General features: G+C 60.2%; 1 protein-coding gene across 1 annotated transcript; it reads right to left on the bottom strand.

Moving 5' to 3' along the window:
• Positions 1 to 2,049: 2,049 nt before the first annotated feature.
• BGN (biglycan) lies at positions 2,050 to 16,815 on the bottom strand. The gene is made up of 8 exons (XM_019755164.2): positions 16,682 to 16,815; positions 6,937 to 7,185; positions 6,472 to 6,584; positions 5,704 to 5,917; positions 5,105 to 5,215; positions 4,844 to 4,937; positions 4,617 to 4,755; positions 2,050 to 3,254 (listed from the first exon to the last, which is right to left on the bottom strand). Exons 2-8 carry the CDS (start codon positions 7,181 to 7,183, stop codon positions 3,057 to 3,059), a joined length of 1,116 nt encoding a protein of 371 aa, XP_019610723.1. The 5' UTR covers positions 7,184 to 7,185; positions 16,682 to 16,815; the 3' UTR covers positions 2,050 to 3,056.
• Positions 16,816 to 21,400: the final 4,585 nt, after the last annotated feature.

Genomic DNA, 21,400 nt, shown 5'->3' with positions numbered 1-21,400 from the left:
CCACCCTGCCCTCTCCCTTCCTCTCACACCACAAACAATCTGTCCCTAAGTCCAGGGGCTCCCACAATCCGCCTGGAACCTGGCCCCTCCTCCACCGTTCTTGCACTTTCCAACTGGTCCTCTGCAACGCCCCCATCAACCCCACAGCTCAGCGTGGCCGTCCCAGCCCTCTGCAGCTTTGCCACCCTGGAGCTTACTGTGACCGCAGCTGGACCCTGAGCTTGCATGGCATGAAGAGTACGTGAAACTACATGGGAGCTGTCAGCTGGCAGGGGTAACCTTGATGTTGCCATGGGGTATTTTAAAAGACCAATCAGTCTCAACTTTTGTATTCATATTTCCCTTCTCCTTCTTCCTATTATTATTAATCATCTAATAGTTTGCAACACACTTAACAGCAGAGTGAGGATAAGTAATTCATCTTTGACCAACTGCTCTGGGTGTGGAGCCCTCTCTTCCCCATGACCCCTAAGCCCTTTCGGGGTGTGCCCTGTTCAGCTCGCTGTACTCCTGCCTTGGGGCCCAAGCAGTCTCCTGGGTGCGACTGATCTGGGCAGAGTGCAGGCTCTGCCTTCAGGGCACTGTCCCCTACGGTGAGGGGTTACCCACCAGGCCCACGGGACACCTTTCCTGGGGCCCAGCCATGGGGGGTCTCCTCTTCGCCTACCAGTATTATTATATCTATCCCACTAGCTTGCCGTGCCACCTGTGTCCCTAATGAGAAGGAGGCAGAGAGGAAAGAAATGGCAAAAAGGCCAGAAGGGAGGCAGGGAGAAAAGACAGAGACCCACGATGGTGGTGGTGGTGGTGGTGGGGGCTACGTTGGAACTGCACAACTGGTCAGGTGCCCCAGACCCGCCCACAGAGAAAGGGCCTGAAGGCTCCATGTTTCCGTTTCTGCCAGACCCGGGTACTGACTGCCCCTCCTCCCGGCCAGTGAGGGGACTTGACCCAGGCCCTGACTCCTGGCCCCTGGCCAGTGCCCTTGCCCTGAGCCTGCCCAGCTCAGCAGAGATTGCCGGGCCGTGGAGCACATGGCCCAGAATAGTGCTATGATGCCGACGAGTGACATTCTATCACTGGGCCACCACAGTGAGTGGCACCTCCCAGCCCCAAAAGGAGAAACTCAGGAATGCCGGGCGCCCTGTGCCAGGCCAGGCGGAAGGGCATACAGCTATGTGCGGGGAGCCAGTGTGCTGCGCCTTTGGGCTTCTTCTTTCCTGCTCTATTTTTGTGGGTGGCCTGTGGCTGCCCAGGGGAGTTCTGGCTCCTACCCCCTGAGGCAGAGGGTTCTCGTGTGGGATGAAGGAGGAGCAGTCAGACTACATCCCACCGCCATCTCAGCCCCCTTGGCACGCCATCCAAGGGGTCATTGCTCTGGGGACTGTCCCCCTCGCTGCCCTTTCTGGGGCAGACCTGTGTCCCCGGTGAGCAAGCTGTCCAGTGTGCAGCTCTGGATCCTCTCTTAGAAGCTGGTGCCAGCGCTCTGCAACCTGGGCTTGGCTCTGCTGGCCCACCATGTACCCTACGGGGTGGAGGCTGTGCGGGGAATCCAGGCCAGGCCAGCACAGGCGGACACACACAGCAGACTCCCTGCCTGGGGGTACACCCCCTGGTGCTGACACAGGAATCTATCAAGAGGGGCATTCAGGGCCTCCTCGGATTTCCCAGCTCCCCTGCAGAGCTCGGTGCTCTGCAGACTGCAGGCGCTCAGCAAACGCTTCACTCTGGGAGGGCAGATGCTACCTCAGTGGGCCTGCTTCAGGAGCCCAGTCTTACGACAACTGGGGCAACAGAAGTGCCTAAAAGGGAGGGGAAGGGGCCAGGCCAGGGCCTTCTGCCTGGTCACCTGAGCCTCCATGTCCAGCCCCAGACTTGGGGGTACCGAGGACCTTCGCCTGAGGGAGGGAAAGCAGCAAGGACGAAATCTCAAGCTTGGAGGGGGTCACAGAGAGGCAGAGCCTGGGAGCTGGCCAGAGGCAGCCGCTCATGGTTCCCCTTTCTGCTTGGTTGCCAGTGCCACCCCGAGAGTAGCGACACGTAGAGACATATTGCACAGTGTTTCTTTAATTGAAAGACAACAATCAACCTCAGAAGCAGCCCCTCGTCAAGCTGGGTGTGATTTCTCAAAACCCCACACCAAGGGCCGGAAGCGAGGAGATGGGAGACCTAGCCATCATGTGGGAAGGGGGACAATGAAAAGCGTGCTTGGGACTCCAGTGGGATGCTGGGCCCCTCCCAGGGGAGGCCAGACTCCCCTGGACTGACTGAGCCCAGTGCTTCCTCTCTTGACTGGAGCATGTGCGGGGTGCAGCATCTCCACTGCTTCCAGGACCATCTAGGCTTGGGTGCAAGGCCTGGGCAGGGCAGGTGGGAGGCAGCTGCCCTCCACTCCCAGCTTGCCTGGGTAGGAGCTAGGCAGAGGCCTAATGTGACAGAGACCAAACGTGTCCAAGGATGTGAAAGAGGAGAGGGAGGAAGGGAGAGACAGACAGAGGGAGAGGACCGGTCCAGGGGTCGGTAGAGCAAGGAGGCTTGGACGGATGGACTATGAACTTGCATAAAGGTGGGGGGCTATGGGAGGCCAAGAGTAACAGACTGGGCCAAGGAGAGCTGGAAGTTCATGAGGAGGAGGGATGTGCACCAGGCAGGCGTGGTGGGTTCGCTGGGGTTTGCTGTCTCCATCCGTGCTCGTCCCCTCCTGCCCCACAGACCCAGGGACATTTCCCTGAATTGGAGCCTGACAATTTGGTTTCAGGGTGAAATGGAAGAAAACTTGGTGGGGCACCTCTGAGTGGCTATGAAGGGAGCGGGGCAGGGGCAGCTCTGAAGCCAAGGGAACATGTAATGGGGTCTGGGCCTTGTGCCCCACCTGCACACTTGGGAGCCAGGATGAGGGTGTCAGGGGGTGGCGAGTGGGGGTTGGGGATCAGGGGTTGGGCTGGGTTGGATACAGCTGGGCACTGGCCTTGCTCCCTTGCTCTGCCTCCCCCTTCGGGACATCCGCTGTGCTCCCCAGAGACCCCGCCCAGGCCACCGCAAGGCCGCCGCTGCCTCTACTTTTTGTAGTTGCCAAATTGGATGGCCAGGCGGTCGGTGACGCAGCGGAAGGTGGCTGGCTGTACCTCCCAGTAGGGCACTGGGTTGTTGAAGAGGCTGATGCCGTTGTAGTAGGCCCGTTTCACCCCGAAGCCCACAGGGCAGAAATCGTTGACGCCCACCTTGGTGATGTTGTTGGTATGAAGGTAGACCACCTGGGACAGAGGGGAGTGGCCTAGTCTCAGTGCCAGTGGCCCAGGCACCCCAACCACCTCCCCCGAGTCTGGCCGGGCCACCACGCAGCCATCATTTCGTTGCATTGCATCTGCATAGCCCTTTGCGGGCCTGGATGTGGTTCTCCCACCGTAGGAAGGACCACACCGAGGCTTAAGTATTGTGGTCAGGTGTGTGTGTGACCAGGGGCCATGATGAGAGGCTCAGGTGGGCTGTGTGGTGGGTGTTGGGTGTTGGGTGGCAGGTGAGGGGAACATGGGGGGCAAGGGATCGGGTGGGGGTGTCCATGCAGGAAAGATGACAGACACCTTGGGCTCACAGAGGGCCCCTGCCCTTCCATCTGGGTTCTCTGGGCTCCTGGCCGGCACCCAGGGGAGCAGCTTCTCACGCTAGGGACCAGGGGCCACGAGAGGAGAAAGAGCCTGCAGAGTGACCTCCTTTTTCTCTTGGTTCTCAGGGCCACTAGCCCTCTACCAGCCTCCTTCAACTCCCTGTAGCCCTTGTCTAGGGGAGGGGCAGAGGGGACAGGAGGTGGGGTGAGTAAGGAGCCCAGTGATGGTAGGAGGTGCTCCGTCTGCAGCAGCGCCCTCTGGAGGTGGAGAGCAACCGGCCGCTAGAGGGCGCGCTCAGCCCGGCACTACTGCTGCTGCTGCGGTTGCAGCAGAGCTGCCTCCGACCCAGGCAGGGTTCAGCAGGTCTCGGCTCTGGCTGGACAGCCTCAAGGAATGGCAGTGAATGGCGCTTAGGAAGAGACCGAGGGCCAGAACAGGGCTGAGCAAGGCCAAGTTCACCCGTGTGACTGGAAACCAAGCCAGGGATGAGTGAAGCCCCTGAGAGAACCTGAGACAAGGCTAAGTACTGCCCCCTATCAGCCCACTTCCTGTCCTGGGCTGTCCCAGTCGTGGCACCTATCTGCACCCCCATGCTCTCACTGTTCCCTGACCTCCCAGGCCCTGCCACACCTTTCTTGTGTCCCACCCACTTGGGGGACCAGCTCCAATATCTACTAGGCCACCTCCTGCTCATCCCTCACAAAGGCCATCTGCGCCCTCCCCATTGCTGTCCAGCTCTCCTCCTCTTCCTCAGCACAGACCATTGGTGCTGAGGGAGGGGTCCCTGTGACTGCTCCTTTCCAGATGAGGAGGAGGAGGTGGAGAGAGCAGGAGTAAGTGCCACTTGCATAGCGAGGTCCCGTTCTGCTCAGTACCTGGGCCCCACACGTGCTGGGCCTGTGAGAGGAGGGGCAGGGGGCCGAAGAACCACCCTGGGGGCATGGGCTGCTCCCTTCCCCCAGTCTTAGAGAACTTGGCACTGGGGGTTGCCCCCCCCACTCCAGCTCTCACCTGGAGGAGCTTGAGATCCGGAAGGCCAGTGGGCACCCTGGACAGCTTGTTGTTATCCAAGTGCAGCTCCCTCAGGGTGGGCAGAAAACTCAGGCTCCCATTCTCAATCATACGGATCTGGTTGTGGCCCAGGCCCAGCCTGTGAAGGGGTAGAGGAGATGTATTGAGAGGCCAGAGGAGAAGAAGAGTATGGGGCAGGGCAGCCCCCTCGGCGCCCCCCAGCCCACCTGTATAGCTTGGAATAGCGGAGCAGATCTTCCAGCTCGATAGCCTGGATTTTGTTGTGGTCTAGGTGGAGTTCGTTCAGGGTCTCGGGGAGGTCTGCCGGGGAAAAATGGATGCTCTGAGATGAATGCAGGCAGGTGTGCACTGGTGCTGTGTGTATGGGGGAGGGCAGCCAAAGCCCTCCCTGAGGAGACCCTGGTGGCTCTAGAAGGCGCCAGGACCCGGGCTCTGCCCAGCATGGGAAGGAAAGGCTGACTTCCTACCTTTGGGGATGCCGGTGAGCTTGGCCTCGGAGATACGCAGGTAGTTGAGCTTCAGGCCATCGAAGGCTCCAGGTTCAAAGCCACTGTTCTCCAGAGGATTCCCGCCCATCTCTAGGAGAGAGGCCCCCTCAGTCCTGGAGCCAGTACTGAGCAACTGCCCTCACACCTTGGGGCCTGTCAGCTTCCTGGCTGGGGCTGGCCTGATGGGCCCCGCTAATAACCCACGCCCCTATCACCCCCCACCCCCAAAAGCAGTTCCACTAATTTACCAGGAAAGTTGCACATTCCTAGCTGTTCAAGATCACTAGCCCCCAAGGGCACTGGATCTGGCATTGGCCTCAGGGTCCAGGGGGAGCAGGAGGAAAGGGAGGGCCCCTGGCAGGCCTCCGTCAGCTGGCTGGTGCCACTGGCCCTTTCCCTTCCCTCTCTCTACAGTCCCCTGGTTTCTCATCACCTGGCTTTGGCAGCTCTGGAGTATGGCCCTAGGCGAGCCTCCAGAATGTTCTATGAGACCCATTCTGGCTGGAAGAGGCCCCTCTCCTTGACCCTTCCTGCCATCCACCGGGGTGAGGACTGTCCTGGGCCAGTGCCACACTCACCAATGCAGTTCATGTTGCGCAGCCCATTGAACACGCCCTTCGGCACCTTGCGGATTCGGTTGTCATGGATGCGGAGCTCCACCAGGGAGCTGGGCAGGTTGGGAGGGATCTCCACCAGGTGGTTCTTGGAAATGTAGAGCTTCTGCAGCTTCCTCAGGGGACTGAAGGCCTTCTCGTGAATCTTGGAGATCTTGTTGTTCACCAGGACGAGGGCCTGAGGCGGGTGGACGTTGGAGGTGAAGGCACCAACTCTCCAGCGCACCCTGGCCTCTCCTCTCCCTCCCTCCCCTGCCACCTGAGCTGACGATTATTGGGACCTCACAGATGTCTGAGTCCCAGTCTCAAGGATATCCATCTGTGCTCACGGGCGGAGTGCAGAGCGGGGAGTCAGCACTTAGGCCTGGCAATGCCACTACTTCTCCAAGCCTCAGTTTCCCCACTTGCACCCTGGCTACAATGAAATCTGTTGTTCCTGTGTTCCTGGGAAGAACCAATACGATGAACAAGTTTTGAGCCGAGAAGAGAGTTGGGCTGAATGATCCTGTCCTGCCCTTATGGTTGCTGACACCCATAAGTGTGACACACAGGTGACGCTGACCCCAGGCGCTCTCACCAGGCCCCACCTCCAGACTTCTCTCAGGACTCCATGGGTCCCTGGTCCCCTCTTGCACTCCACAGGTATATGCACACACTCATCTAGGCGCAACCCCGCAGCTGCAGATTGCCCACCTCCTCGCAGCCCCTGGAAAATGCCCCGGGCAGGCTTACGTAGAGGTGCTGGAGGCCTTTGAAATCGTCCTTCCGGAGCTCAGTGATGTCGTTGTTCTGCAGATCCAGCAGTGTGGTGTCAGGCGAGATCTCCTTGGGTACAGCCTTCAGACCTGGGGGCGGGCGCCACCGTCACCAGTATGAGCCCCGGCCATGGCCCCAGAGTGGCTCAGAGCACAGGGACACACATACACACAGACACACACCTGGGTACTCCGCCACAAACAGGCAGAAGCTCCAGAGCTGGCAGACAGAGCCTCTTCTCACTCTCCACTCACTCGCACCCAGAAAACTGGACCCCCTCCCACGCTGAAATGAGCATCCCCAATCCTGCTCGGGGTCACCTATCTCTGCTCCCATCCATCCACATGCATACCACAGGACAGACATGTGTCCCCTTGTCAGGAGTACTCAGGCTGGGCCTGTGCCACCACGCACCCCTCCCGACCCAGCCCCAGGACTGACCCAGGTCAGAGCACTGAACAACTCGCAGGTGGCAGTGGCAGCCGAAAGGACACATGGCGCTGAAGGTGGGCGTGAGGGAGTCCAGGTCTGGGACGCCTGAGGTGTCAGCACCCGAAGCCTCCTCGTCGTTCAGCATGGGCAGCCCATCATCCAGGGTGAAGTCCCAGAAGCCCTTCTGTTCAAAGGGCAGGGCCTGGCTCAGGGCCAGCAGGGACGTGAGGAGCCAGAGGGGCCACATGGTGGGCATGCCTAGGAGGCCAGGGTGAGGAGGGGCCGTCAGGAGGGCCCAGACTGTACCCACGCCCATACTCTGGGCCCTTTCCTGGCCACCCTCCCAATACCAGGGCCTGCGGTTCTGCATGTGTTGGTACCATGTCCCCCATCCATCACTTGTGATAGTCAGACCCTGGGGCCCCGAGCAGCAGAGGGATGGGCCATGGGTAGCACCTGGAAAGATGACGGCACCTCTTTCTGCTCCCCTCTGCTCCCAGGTAGGACTTGGTTTCAGTGGGCAATGCAGTGTCTCCCCAATTACAGAGTCTGCAGCCAACCGCCCCCCTCCCCCGACACACACACACCATTGAGTCAACTGGCAGCTGCCTGAGGATCAGTGAGGCGAGCGGAGCAGGAGGGGAGAGAAACCCAACCATTTGCCTACCCCCACGCTTTGAAGCATCTCCTGTGGCCCAGGCCAATCCCACATGCTCAGGGTAATGTGGGTGCAGCCAGGGTTGGGTTTGGGGATTATGAGTCGCTTCCTTTTCTGCCTGAGCCCCCCACCTTGCAAAGTACATTTTCCTCAGAAAGTCAAGAGGCGAAGACACCAAGAAAGGGGCGTCCTCCCAGGGCATGAACGAAATTGCCAAGGTGGAGGGGACATGGCCCCCACCTACTACCCCACTGCTGCCCAGGGCTTTGACTTCTTACCCTGGCCCAGAAGCCTTCTCCTGGCTTAGCCCACAGAGCCCCGGGGCTCCCACATCTGCCCCCACCCTTCCCTTCCTTCTGCCCATGGCCCAGCTCCCGGGAGAGGCCCCCCAGGGGAGCAGATTGTTGCCAGGGTGGCAGGCAGGGTCAGACTTGTCGGGAGGCCCCCCAGGCCGGGCAGCGAGGTGGGGGTGAGGGGGAGTTTCCCTGCCCGTGCCTGCCCCTGGCACCCACATTTGCCTGCCTCCTTCCTCCTCCAGCAGAGGCTGTCCCCCAGCCAGAGGCCCCTCTGCCAGAAGGCTCTGTACAGGAAAAAGCTGGAGCCCCTGCCTCTTCCACCCCCCCCCCCACCTACAAGGATTTCCTGAGAAAATCCCAGCATCATTTCCCTTATCTGTTAAACAGGAGTATGAGTACCTGCCTCGCTTGCCTCCCAGGCTGAGGGGTTGGATGGGGCTTCTCTGGGTGCATCTATGGGCAGGGAGCCCAGCCAATTGGTCGCCAGGGCCTCCTGCAGGTCTGAATTGGCCCATCCCAGGAAGGCCCTCACTTGGGTCCCATCTTGGCCAGGGGAGGGGTTGTTTAGGGCATCAGAGGCCCTGGGGGTGGAGGGCTCTGCCCACTCTAGACCAGCGCCTTCGGAGCAGCGTGGCCCTGCCTGCTGCTTTCCTGGGCAGGCCCAGTCAATGTGGGGCTGGGCTGGCTACTGGGGCTTAGGGCCATGTCCGGGGCTGGACACACTGCTCTGCCTCTCAGATTCCCATCCATCCCACCCCCTCCTGCACTCCTCCTGAACCCCCTGAGCAGGTCACATGGCCTGCCCCCCTGCTCAGGCTCTGACCATCCCTGAGGACACAGAGGTGGGAGGGAATGGAGGAACCCTTCTGGCAGCCAGGGCAGGCGGCTCCGAGGGCCCAGGACATGGTTCAGTAGACTACGCTGTACAGTCAGCTCCGGAACGGCCCCAGCAGGTCCCGCCAGCCCTCCTGAGTGCATGGCCCCCAGTGACAGGTTCAGAGAAGCTCCCTGCCTACCCCAGGTCACACAGCAAAGGGAGTGTCCCCCACGCTGGGGGAGTACCCAGCCTCCCTGGCTCCTTTGGTCACACCCCAGGTCCCACCAGCCCCAGGCTGGCCAGGCAGGATCCAGGGGACCCCCAGAAGGCCTTGCCACAGAGTAAGGAGAAGGCCCCAGGCTTGCCTACCTGGACAGCGTGTCCCTCCTTCTTCCCCTGAGCTTTCAACTCCCAGGGCAGAGCAGGGCGGGCCTAGGCCTCTCGTGCTTGTTGCCACCTCAAGGGGCCCTTGCTCAGGTGCTACTGGATGCCCAGGGCTGGGAGGAGGACGATCAGTGAAAGAGAACAGGAAGGGGAGGATGAAGGCAGGAGAGCAAGATGGAATGGGAGAGAGGGAGGAGACTGCTCCCCCGTTGTCTGGCACCCCTGCCAAAGCTGCTACCTCACAGAGGGGGATGAGTCAGGGCTAGAATGCCCAGCAGTGGGAGCCTTGGAAAGCTTTGGGATCCACAGTCCACCTGGACAGGTGGGGGTGGGGTGGAGTGGTCTAGCCAGGCCCAGGGGAGACTGTGGGGAGAGGCAGGTACAGACAGGCGCTGTCCAGCCTGCTGGGGCTGGAAAGGGCTGGGGGTCTCCACAGGGAACCTCTGCCCTGGTGTCTGGCCCCTCTACCAGGGGAGAGGATGGAGAGGTGCTAGGAAGGCCAAACAAGTGGTCTCACGGGACCTGCCCTGGGAGGACGGGGGCTCTAGAGGAGTTGAACCAGAGCAAAGCAGCCGTGCCCGATGTCACTGCCTCTGGAGGCCAGCTTGGCTCCAGCGCAGGCTCACTCCGAAGGGAAGGGAAGCTGAGGGCTTGGAGGCCCTACACCAGGGCCCCGTGACAGAGGCAGAGGACAAGGTTTGGCTGGTTCTCCCCAGTTCCTGGCTGGGTCCAGGCAGTGGGCAGGCTGTCGGGGTGGGGCCCAGGCGGGCTTCCCGGTACAGCCCTCATTTCCCCTCGAGGAACTGGCACAAGACTCAGCCAGAACTATGTAGAAGCGAGGGGGCCTGCCGGACACAGAGCCTGCAGGAGGCGGCGAGAGACCCCCACAGAGCCCGAAGGAGCCAGGAAGGGCCCTCAAAGGGATGCCCAGAAGGAAGGCTCTCCAGCATCTAGCACAATTAGTATCTCCATTTTATGGAAGAGAAAACTGAGGCCTAGAGAGAGGAACAGACTTTCCCCAAGTCACTCAGCCTGAGGCTTGGAGTCCAGCTCGGGCAACTCTAGGCCTTGACTGTTCAGGCCTCAGGGGCACCCCTCATTACAGCGTGGGGTGATGGGGGTTTCTGGGTGGCTGGCTCAGCATGGGCAGTTCAGAGAGCCTGGGGGCAGAATTCAAGGCTGGTAGTGGTCAGGGTGGAGGGCTGTAAGGCTGTAGACAGGCCCAGCCGCCCCACTTTAAGCTTGGCCCTACCTTCCTACCACCTCACACTCCCCCCTCACCCCTTACGTGTGCACACGTGCAAGAAGGCAGGAGGCAGGAGGGCTGCAGCCCAGGAAGTGGGAGGTCCCCATGGACAGCTACTGTGAGATCCACGACAAGTCCCCCCGACCCCACCTCCCTCCACTACCCAGGGCCTCTGAGCCTCAGTTTCCCTTTATTGGCCTCCCAGGTAATGTCCCCAAGGACTTCAGGGAGGGCCTGGAGCTCCATCAAAGTGTGCTCTGAGCTCGCTGGACCCCACCTCCTCAGAGCAAAGGAAAAACGTTGTAATGGCAGTGAGGCTTCAGGCCTGGCGCCCACAGGTGTGAACGAGGGAAGAGGCTGGGTTTCCTGGAGCCTGTGCCTCCTACCCAATAGGGCCCGGCTTTGTCTGGCCCTCTGAAAGTCAGCGCAGGCCTCTGAGCAGGAGTGCTCCAGGTCACAGCCAAACAAGATGCATTGGCAGCCTCTGAGAACATGGATGGGTCGTGCCAGGCATTCAGACCAGGCCAAGGGCGGCGGGAGCAGGACTTGAGGTCTGGCATGCCCTGGGAGCTCGCCGGCAGATGTGTGGCCCACAGCTGCCAAGTCGTAGACGCCGGGCCCTGTCCCATGGCCTCAGCCCTAGGTGTCTGGCCCCATTGAGCCACCCGACCTGGACTCTGACACGCGTGCCACCTTCCACTCAGCCCTGCCAGATCCCTGGGACTGTGCAGGTGGGGAGGGGTGAAACTGAAACAAGCAATTCAGGGTGCCCTTACTCCCCCCACCCCACTTTCTTCACCAAAGTCTCAGGGCCCAGCTTCAACCAGCAGGCCAGAGGCAAGGGTGCTGCCCAGGCTGATACCCGGCTGCCCCCTATCGCTTTCCCAGGCCCCAGCCCACCAGCCTCTCGTCAGCTGTAATCTGCACTTGGCTATCACCCAGAAAGAGGGGACGTGTGCCATGCATGGATCTGCTGAAGCCCACATGTGTGTGTGCATATGGGGGTGACTGCTTGAGAGGCTGGTGGCTGGAGGGGGGAGGGGCTGCACCCTGAGCCCCACCCTGTCTGCGTCTGCACCCCAACCGCCCCGAACCCACCACCATTTCCTCAGCTCTTCCGTGCTGTGGCCTTGGTGACTGCACAGAGCTGGGTCTTCAGGGGCAGACCCCCCCCACAATGTTGAGAAGAGCCATCCATGCCTGCTCCCACCCTGTCAGGAAAGCTCTGGAAAGCAGGAGGGTCAAACGGCTGGCCTTTTCCCGTGCCAAGAGTCAGGCCGCAGATGACCCAAGTCAGATGGGGGTCCTCAGTTTCCCGGTCCTTCCCCTCCTGAGCTGTGCGCCCTCCCTTCTCCTCCCACTCACTCTAGGAGTCCTGAGCTCCCCCTCACCTCGGTCCAGAATCTTTGAAGAGGGAGGTTGCTAGCATCTCCTGCGTTGGGGCAGGGGAATCAAGTGATTTCCCAATGACCATAAGAAGAAAGCACCATTTTTTACCGCTTGATGAATGGGTAAACGGACGTTCAGAGTTTGCCCAAAACCCTTGCCCAAGGCTACACAACGAGGAAATGGTAGATCTGGGACCCTCTCTGTCTACTTGCCCATGTGTATGACTCCACCCTCTGCCAACAATCACAGACTTTGTTGCAGGCTCCAAAGCCACAGATCCCACGCTCCCTGGGCTTTGCAGGGGCCGGACCAGCCCCGGGTCCCTGGAGAAGACTCTGGCAGCTCTCTCATCCCGCCTGGGAAGTGAGGTTGTTGGAAAGCAGGGCCTTGCGCTGTAGGTCCTGTGTCCCTTCGCTTGCATCATGAATCCTTTGGAAACATGGCACCTCTCTCTGGCTGCAACTATCAATAGCTCCCCACCGACGGAGGGGCCCATCCCCTTTGTTGATGGATCTGATGGCAGCAGTTTGGCCCCAGCACACCCACTAGTCCAGCTCTGCCTCTGCAAGGAAGTTGCCTGGAAAAGCCATCACTCTGGCAAGCAAGAGAGGTTCCCCTGAGCATTTTAGGTCCCAGCAGGCGCCAGACCCCCCAGGACGATGTTCTCAGCCTGGCTCCCAGAGCCCTGCCTGCCTAGTTCTCTCACTGAGCCAGCGCAAGGCAAGGGAGTTTGGCCTGGCTCCCAGGGCAGGAGAACGGGCTGCCAGGCACCCCAAAGGGAGGCCCGTAGCCCATTCCTTTCCTGGGCCCAGGATTTCCTACAGTCCCTTCCCTGCATGGGGTCCCAGCTCTCTGCCAGGGGCTCTGGCTGGGGTGGGACCCAGTCCTCTGCAGCCAGCCGAGGCTCTGGGACCTGTGCATCTTCAGCCCCTCGCGGGACTCCTGCACTGCCAGCCTCTTTGCAGCTAGGCGGTCTCTAAGACCCAGCAGACCATAATGAAGGCCCCGCTGGGACTCCTGACTGCCGAGAGGATCAAAGTCCCACTGCCTTGACCTCCTAGACTTCCCTTGTCTCCCCTGTCTCCGGGGACAAGGCTGCCAGAGCCAGCATCTCTCTGCCCTCTGCCCCTCTCCTTCAAGTTCAACTCCTAGTACCCCAATCTCCAATCCTGCGGCCCCTCGGCATTCTGATTGCTGTGTCCCCGCTGGCCCTCCTACCCGCCAGAGGAGAGAAGCAAGGGTGAGTTGAGAATCACAGAGTCTGGGACCTCTCCTAGCCCACCATACCCGAAACTGGAGAGATTTGTCACCACAGGGAGAGGGAAGAAGTGAGTCATGTGAGTCATGTGCGTCCCAGCACCTTCCCTGGGCTCAGGAATGTCAGTGACGGCTGGTGCTGCTCTGTGGGCTGGGGGCTGTGATGGGAGCTGAGCAGCATCGGAAAGAGCTGAGGCTGGTGGGCTCTGCGCAAGAAGGCACCCTCCGCACGCACCCCAGGAGCTAATCCCGACCTAAAGCAAAGAGGGTGGAGGGAGAGGCTAAAGCGGGTAGGGCTGGGGTGGCTCCCAAGAGCCTGGAGTCCCAGGTGTGTGGTGGGGGACCTGGGGATCCTCAGGCTGTGGGCTCCAGGTGGGTGAAGGGCTTTCACCCCAGGACTTCCCGTTTGGAAGGTGGAGAGATGGACCACAGCCCCAGGGAGATCTGGGAAGCTGATGTGGAAGACAGGAGAAGGGCCTGGCCGTGGGGCGAGCCAGTTCCCTCAGCGGACCTTAGGCCTGGGACAGGACTGAGCAGACATCCTCCCCACCGCACCCCCCAGCACACCTCCCTCTGCTCATTCCCCATTGGCTCGAAGATGGGATTTACAGGAAGGGGTCTGTGGGTGGACCAGTATGTGAGCAGAAGAGGACAGGACGGAGGGGAGGGGGCGGAGCGGGCAGGACCTGGGTCTGCCTGTCTTCAGAGGGAGCCTGTGCTCAATCCCCACGACACAGCTCACAGGAGGGTCCCCCAGAAAGCCACTGTCATCCCCCCATGCCTCAATTTGAGGAAAGCCCTTGGGTTGGTGTGTCAGGTGTGGGGTGGGGCAGCTCGGGGCAGGGACCAAGCCCTCCTACTCTGGGGTACTGGATAGGAGGAGAAAGGAAGTCTCATGGGCCTGGAAAGACCTCTTTAATAACCAGGGATAATGGCAGATGAGCAAGGACGCTGAGGAGCCCCAGACATCCACCCGCAGGGCGTGTGCCCACTGGCCCAACAGGTAGGACTTCAGAGGCCGGGTGGTGATGGGAGGAAAGGGAAGATCCCTTGGAAGGCTCAGCATGCAGACCCTCACATATGGGCTCACGACAGCCTCCTCTGGGGACTTGCCGATGGTGCTGGATGGGACACTCTATGGTCTTGTTTGAGTGACTGCAGAATGTTGCTGAGGAAAGGAAACTTTCTTGTCTTACAACACCCCCTTTCCTCTTATCCTCTGTTCAACCTCCTCCAACGGCCCAGGGCTGCCAGTGGGACTGGGGAGAAATTCAGGCCGATGCTTGGAAGTCATTCCACGCCACGGTCAGAGGGTCGGCACCCCTACTTGCTGGGCCCCCTAAAATGGGTGAACACAGAACTGCCACCAGACCTTTGGTAAAGGGGCTGGACCTCAGACTCCCCACCTACACAACAGGAAGCCCAGTCCCTGCTCCAGGGCAGGCAGAGCAAAAAAGCAGTGGGATGGTTAATGCCCACTGGCACCTGGGTCCTTGGGGCTTGAAGGTGGGCCAGTGGGCGGGGGGGGGGGGGGGGAGGCGGGGCCAGGGCAGCCACTCAATAGCTGGCTCACTACAGGAGCTCTCTCTGCTCCCTGGCTCTCAGCCTGTTCCTGCTCTCTGGCCCCAGGGTGTGGAGGCGGCCCCGTGCCTTCCTTTCAGAGGCACCCACACAATCCTGCCCTCACAGGCTCCTCCACGCTGGCCCACGGTAGCCAGTCATGGGCAGGCTCCACGTGAAAGTGTCTGCACCAGCACCAGCTCTCCCACGGTGTGTGTGGCACAGGCAGAGACATGTCACCAGGAGGCGCTCGCCTGCACATGCATACACTCACTCAATGAGTCCGCACACCTGGATACAGATTCCCAGAAACCTCCCTTTCTGGCATGGAGGGAGGCCCGAGCATCCCCAGCTCGTCTCCATCCCAATCAGGCCCTGCAGGGCAGAGAGCTGGCAGGCCAGGGAGGGTTGAGAGCACAGAGGCAGAAGCCCCCTGAGGACAGATGGGACTGGCCGCATCTGCAACCTGAGCAGCCTTTCTGAAGACTGTTCGAGAGCAATCGCCCTGGCCTGAGTGAGGTCTGCCCCACCGGACGCCACCCACCACCGTGTCCTGGAGGATCCTGGGCCTCCTGCTCCGCTCAGCAGCCCTCACTAACCTGTGCCCAGCCCCCAAACCCACCCATGGTGCAGCCAGGGGTGTGCTCCCAACCCCCAACCTTCCAGAGCGCTCAGGGGCACACCCAGAGAGCTCCATTCTGCCTTGATCCTCTCCTGGGTCCCTTGACAGGCCCCTCCACATGCCAGCCATCTTGGGAGGCCAGGCGCCCTGCCACCTCCCACTCTGAATGTCACACAGTGCAGTTGACCACAGGCCATCATCATCAACACTCAAGTGACTTTGAGGGTTCCCTGGGTGGTATGGGGTCCATAGCCAGACTTTGTTAGTCAGAAGCTCTGGGTCCTGACCCCACTTCCTGCCCCTCTGTACAACAGCTGGGGTGGGGGTTGAACCAGCAGGAGCCACTCTTCCCCTCCCGAAGGGCCCTGGAGGCAACTTCGCAGCTACACTTTGCTTCAGACCTGGTTCTCTCTCCATTCCAAAGATGCTCCATGCGCCAGTGGCCAGGCTGCCTTTGAGGGACACGGCATCTAGTCAGGGAGTTCTTGAAGCTCACCCATCCCTAAAGACGTTCCTCCTGGGGTGATGGTGTCCCAGCTTGTAAGTGGACCTGTGGCCTCACATTTGCCCACGGTCCCCAGAAGCCCTACGGGGTCCCAAGCCAGGCCTGCCCAGGGTGATATGGCACAGTTACCTGAGTTTCTCTCTGCTCCCGCCCCCCAATTCTGAGTCCCAATCTAACGGGGTTCTGGAGAGCTGGGGTTGAGCCACCCAGGCAGCCCCACCCAGGACCCTGACAACCAGGGCTCCATGGACCCACACCTCGCCTAGAAGGATGTAGAGGCAGGGCATTAGCCTGTGGGTAAGCGAGGAATATCTGGGCAGGATGCCTGGGGTGTGCCTAGAAAACCAAGTCTCTGAGCCCCCGCCAAGGATCGGCCCGGGAAGTGGGGACTGCTCCCTAGCCTGGGCTCGGGGGTGCCCAGAGGTCCTCCTGACCTGGGCCAGGCAAACCCCCCCCCCAAGTGAGGAGGTGCCGAAGCAGAATGCAGAGAGAGGCCGGTGGGAGTGCAGGGCACGCCTGGGGCCTTCCAGCGAAGAGAGAGGGCCATTGGCAGAGCTGGGGTGCCAGCCACCCAGTCATGCTTTGGTGATGTTGTGGGGTGGCAGCCAAGGGGAAGAACCCCAAGGGGGAGGCAGAGAGGGTAGACTTGGAGCTGAGCTGAGCGAGGTCAGAGGGGAGAGGGAAGGAGGGCAGAGAAGGCGCCTGGAAGAGGGAGGGGAATAGAGGCAGAAACAGTACAAGAACCAAGGGGACCACAGGGTGGCGACTAAGGGGCATGGACCAGGAGCCTGCAGCAGTGCCATGGGAATCCGCAGGCAGCCTGGGAGCAGGACAGGGCGGGAAGGGGGCAGTGGGGACTAGAATAGGGACATGGAGGGGTGGCACAAGGGCAGCAAGGTCAGGATCGGGGATGTCTTGAGAACAGTGAGGGGGCAACGAAGTCAGGGATGAGATGTGGAGGCAGCTCAAGGCCGGCATGGGGACAGCAGGGACAGCAAGTGGTTGGCATGGGGGCCCTACCTGGGAAGGGGAATCGCTGGGTGCAGGCTGGCTAGTTGGCAGGCTTGGGTGTCGGGCAGTCCGTGAGTCTGTCTGTCGGGCGTCCAGAGCAGCTGCTCACTCCTGGGCAGTTCGTGGAGAGAGGGAGACAGAGGCGGTGGGAGGGAGGCTAAAGGCTGGGCGGGCGGTCCGACGGGGAGGGGGCGGGGAGGGAGGAAAAGAGGGAGGGGGCTGGTGGGGCGGAGAGGGAGGGAAGGAGGGAGGGAGGAAGGGAAGGAGGGGGCAGGCTTCCCGGCCCCCCTGGCAGCTTCAAAGGGAGCAATTTTCTTGTAGACGGCTGGGCTAGCTGCACCCGCTCCTCCTCACGCCCCCAGCACCCCCTCCCCCTGCGCTGGGCACATAGCAAAGGGACACACGCTCTCACTCACACAGGGACCCTTGGCGTCTGTGCGCAGGCACAGCCTCAGACAGTCAAACTTTCCGCTGCCCAGATAGGGACACTGAGGCTCAGGGACAGGCAGGAACGGGCTTTCTGGCACCGAGCCTGGTCAGAGGAAGGCAAGAGGGCAGAAACGGAAGGGAGAGGAGGGAGAGGTGGCCTCTGGTTGCTAGTCCAGTGAGTGGCCCCTGAAAGACTGTCCTGAACCCGCCCAGAGCCTGTGGCAACCTAGGCCTGAACAAGGAGGTAGTTCTCTAGGATCAGGGAGGCAACGGTTGTGGATTTCTGGAAGGGCTTGATCTAGGCTCCTAGGCATTCTGGAAGTCCCCCCCCCCACCTCCCAGACTTTCTTTATCCCCTGAAAAAGGAACCTCCCCTGGTTCCTTTTTCAGATCACACACATCCTGTCTGTGTGATCTCAGGATGGGACTCAGTTGGGGGATGGCAGGAGGGCAGCCCCAATTCTGGTGGACCTCCCCAGCTTGCCTGCCCTGGAGCTCAGAGCAGCTGAGTGGGAAAGCTGATTCAGAGATGAGGAACCTAGCGAGTCATCCTCCTTGCTCAATCTGTGCAGGTCCCCTAGGATGCTATAACTGCACTGTGGGTGGGCCCCTCCTCAGGGCTGAGCTCTGTGCTGGCAACTTACTAACTGGGCCAGGCTGCCAAGCATCCCAGGAAGAGACGGTCATCAACCATAGCACCCATGACACCCATGTGATCACTGGAAGCTTGGCCACTTTCTGAGGGCCCAGGCAAGCCCAACTCCACATACATAGCCCAGGGCCTCCCTGTCCAGTGGGGTCCCACTCCTCCCCTGGTCCGTGTATCCATTGTGCATTGGGGCCAGAACGGAGCCATCCTTGATCATGAGCTGAAGGAGTTTCCCGCAAGAGGAGCTTCAGGGAGACAAAGGTGAGGATTTAGAGGGAGCAAGAACCTGAGGTCTGAGGTCTGCACAAGAGAACAGGAGACTGAGAGTGAAGACACTAAAGCAGGTGACTTAAGACAGAACAGAACTCCGCTAAGACCAAAAGAGAAAACTACATAGAGAGAGGGAAAGCTCAGCAGGCCGAGGCCCAGGGGAGGCCAGGGAGAGGTGGGTCCAATGGGTGGAGAACAGGGGTGAGGTCTGAGTGTCCTGCCTATCCAGCCAGCTGTCGTTCAGTCATTCAGTGTTCCCCCCAGGGCCGGCAGGCAGGTGGGGTCTAGAAAGTTCTGCCTGGACCCGGGCCCCCTTACTGTGCAACAGCATCAGTTCAAGGCTCTCAGGCAGGAGTGGGAACACATGGTAGCCTGACCGAGTTGTGGTGCCTGCCTGCAAGAAGCTTCCAGGCTAGGCCACGGATAAGGGAGACATGGGAAAAGCAAGGGCCAGTTTCAGAGCTCTGGCTCTCTTGTTTTTTGTGGGCAAGGATGTTGCAAATGGTTGGGACCAGGAGACTGGAGAGAACGCATGCCCTTCCAGACAAGGGGAGTCAGTGTGTCTGCTTGTTTGCTTGTGTTTTTTTCCTGTTTATTGGAGACATTTCAACGTCTCTGATCGTAGAAAGACTAATATCACGAGGCCCACGTAGCCTCACCATCCCCAGTCACAGCCAGTAGGAGGAGAAAGAGGGTCCAACAGATGTAGAAAACGTTGTGTTCCATGAAAGAAGCCTGTCACAAAAGACCACCGATTGCATGATTCCCCGTGAAACATCCGGAACAGCCATAGCCATAGGAACAGAAAGTGCATGAGTGGTCTCTTAGGGAGAGGGGAATGGGGGAATGGAGGGGTGACAGCTAAAGATAGGAGGTTTTTTTGTTTTGTTTTGTTTTGTTTTTTTGAGGTGATGAAAATGTTCTAAAATGGACTGTGGTGGAGTTGCATATTCTGTGAATACACTAACTAAAAACCATTGAGTTGTATGTTTTAAATAGGTGAATTGTATGGTATATGAATCATGTTTCAATAAAGCTGTTTAAGAAATGAAAACAAAACAAAACACACATACAAAAGGTATGCCCCTTGCCCAAGGAGCCCCACCTGGCCTTGTGCCACCACCCAGCCCTCCACTGCACCCTGAAATGCTCTGATGGCTGGGACCCCAGGAGCCATCACTCAGGGCCTTGACCTTCAGGACTCCCAGTGGGGGTGAAAAGAGCACTGATACAGTGGTCAGGGCTTTGCTGGGGAAAGCCTACTCTGGGGGCTCCCTGGGATGGGCTCTGAGCTCTGTGGGGAGGGAACTGGGGCACTCTTGTTTCTTGCCTCTCCAGGGCCCCACACAGTGCCAGAGGCTCGGGAAGGCTTCCTGGAGGAGGTGACTTGGAGCAGAGGAGTAGGGAAGAAGGACGTTGGCGGTAGAAGGAAGGGCACACAGCAAGGTGTGGAGGGTGTGGGGAGCAGCGAGGAGAGGGGCACTGCAATTAGGTGGGGAGTCCCAGCGCTGGGCCAGCCTGTCTTCTCTGCATGGTGCTCACCCTTGGCTGTTAGCCTGGCATGTTCATGGAAGGATCTTGGGGGTGGCCATGAAGCAACACCCTGCATGAGGCACATACGCACCTTGGAGCTCTTCCCCGTATTCGGGGGATGCGTCTGGGGCAATATTTCTGTAAATACGGTTCTTGTGCCTGGAAGGCTCTTGTGTCTGTGGTTTGTAGTCTGCAATAAGCCATAACTGCACGCCCGGCCCAAGGCCCACTGAGTCACTTGGCCTGGCCCTCTAATTTGGGGGCCACTCCCAGCCCAGCCAGGCAGCACCTCAGTCCTGGGCTTCTGCTCCCCCGCCCCTCCCTCTTCCTCTCCCCAGGCTTCGGCAATCTCTGCAGCACAGGAAGAACCTGGACCCCAGCTGAAGTGCGCTGGGAACAGCACGTCCTTGCCGGCTAGCAGGAGGCAGCGGCCTCCTGCCCTCTGGCCTCCCAGGGCTGGGAGGAGGCAGCGGGAGGCAGGGGAGGGCAGGCATGGGGGGCAAGGCAGGAAGGAAGAGAAGGCATTTCCTGAGGCCCCAGGCTCCAGAGGAGGAGGAGGCCGGTACACAGCTGTCTGAGCTCCACAAGAATGAGTGGCAGGACAGCCATGGCCGACTCATGGGGGGTGTGGGGGTTATGGGAGAAAGAACCCACTCCCATCAGCATGAGCCCGAGGGTGACAAGAGCCCTCTCCCAGCATGCCCTGCACTTCTGGAACACCACCGAACAGGCCCCCAAAGTCCCAGCCTGAACACTTTCCCCAAAGGGCTGCAGAGACCTGAGTGATACTGCTGGCACCGGCCTGTCCCTCAGCCTAGCATGTCCCACAGGCCCCTCTGCAGAAAACCCTTCTCCTGCCAGATGGAGCCAAGAACTTGACCTGAGAAGGAGCCCCGAGGCTGGGTCAGGCTTCCGGGGAAAACCCCCAGGCCACACTGCTGGCTGGCTGCTGGCTCAGGGCAGCCCCCCTTCACCTAGCCCTCATTGGGTCACTGCTGCCCCAGCCTGGGGCCCCAGAGAGCAGGACAGGTGCTTGAAGGTAGTGGGTGGGGTGGGGTATTGGGGAGTAAAGGCAGGGAGCTGAGATTCAGGGGGAGGCAGGGCTGGTGAGCAGCTGTGGGGGTATCCCTGGCAGGGCAATCTAAGCCTGTAGGCCTGTGTGTGGAAAAGGGCCTGGAGTCAGCTGCAGCCTGGCCGTCCCTCCACAGCTGGCTTACAGCTGTTCATGACCTGGCTTCAAAGCTAGAGGGGGAGACCCGGGAGAGAAGCGGGGCATACAGAGGGCAGGCTTCAAGCTGCTGGCCCCCTTTAGGCACAAAAGCCCACCTTTGGTGGGAGGCCCTGGAGGGAAGAGCCTGGAAGCCTGGGAGGTGGCCTAATGGGCAGGGCTCCCAGGGGCTCAAAGGGGCTCAAAGGGGGGCCCTTACAGAGGGCACAGCAATGAGAGTTCCCCCTGAGCTCCAGCCCACCCAGCTGCTGGCCCCATGAGCCTCTGGGGCCTAGAAAGAGCAGCCAGCCCTGAGTTTCAGGGGACTTGTGCCAGCCTCCTTCTGGGGCCTTCCTGGCCTCCCTGCCCTGCTGTGCCTGCTAGCTCCCTGGTCGCTCCTGCTTCCTCACATTGCTCCCTCTGTCTGTGCTTTCTGGCTTCCCACTGCTTTTTCGGGTCTCTCCTCTGCCTCTCTGTGCCATCCCTGGGCACTGAGTCAGTCAGCCTTGACTTCCACTGTTCCCCACCCCCGGGAGTGTGTGTGCTGCTGGACCAAACAAGGACATGTGTGCAGAATCATGATGGTGACCAAATGTGATGAGTGCTCAGAAGGAAATAGCGAAGGCCTATGTGCTGGTGT

This window comes from Rhinolophus sinicus, chromosome X (genome assembly GCF_036562045.2).
Source record: "Rhinolophus sinicus isolate RSC01 chromosome X, ASM3656204v1, whole genome shotgun sequence".
Lineage (NCBI taxonomy): Eukaryota > Metazoa > Chordata > Mammalia > Chiroptera > Rhinolophidae > Rhinolophus > Rhinolophus sinicus.
The sequence above is the reverse complement of the archived record's forward strand: the minus strand, read 5'-3'. Positions and strand labels throughout refer to the sequence as shown.

Coding starts and splice junctions, on each gene's coding strand:
- BGN (XM_019755164.2), bottom strand. CDS start 7,183: ATGCCCACCATGTGGCCCCTCTGGCTCCTCACGTCCCTGCTGGCCCTG. Junction 6,585..6,936: donor TGTTCAGTGCTCTGACCTGG/GTCAGTCCTGGG, acceptor GCCCGCCCCCAG/GTCTGAAGGCTGTACCCAAG. Junction 3,255..4,616: donor CGGATCTCAAGCTCCTCCAG/GTGAGAGCTGGA, acceptor CCTCTGTCCCAG/GTGGTCTACCTTCATACCAA.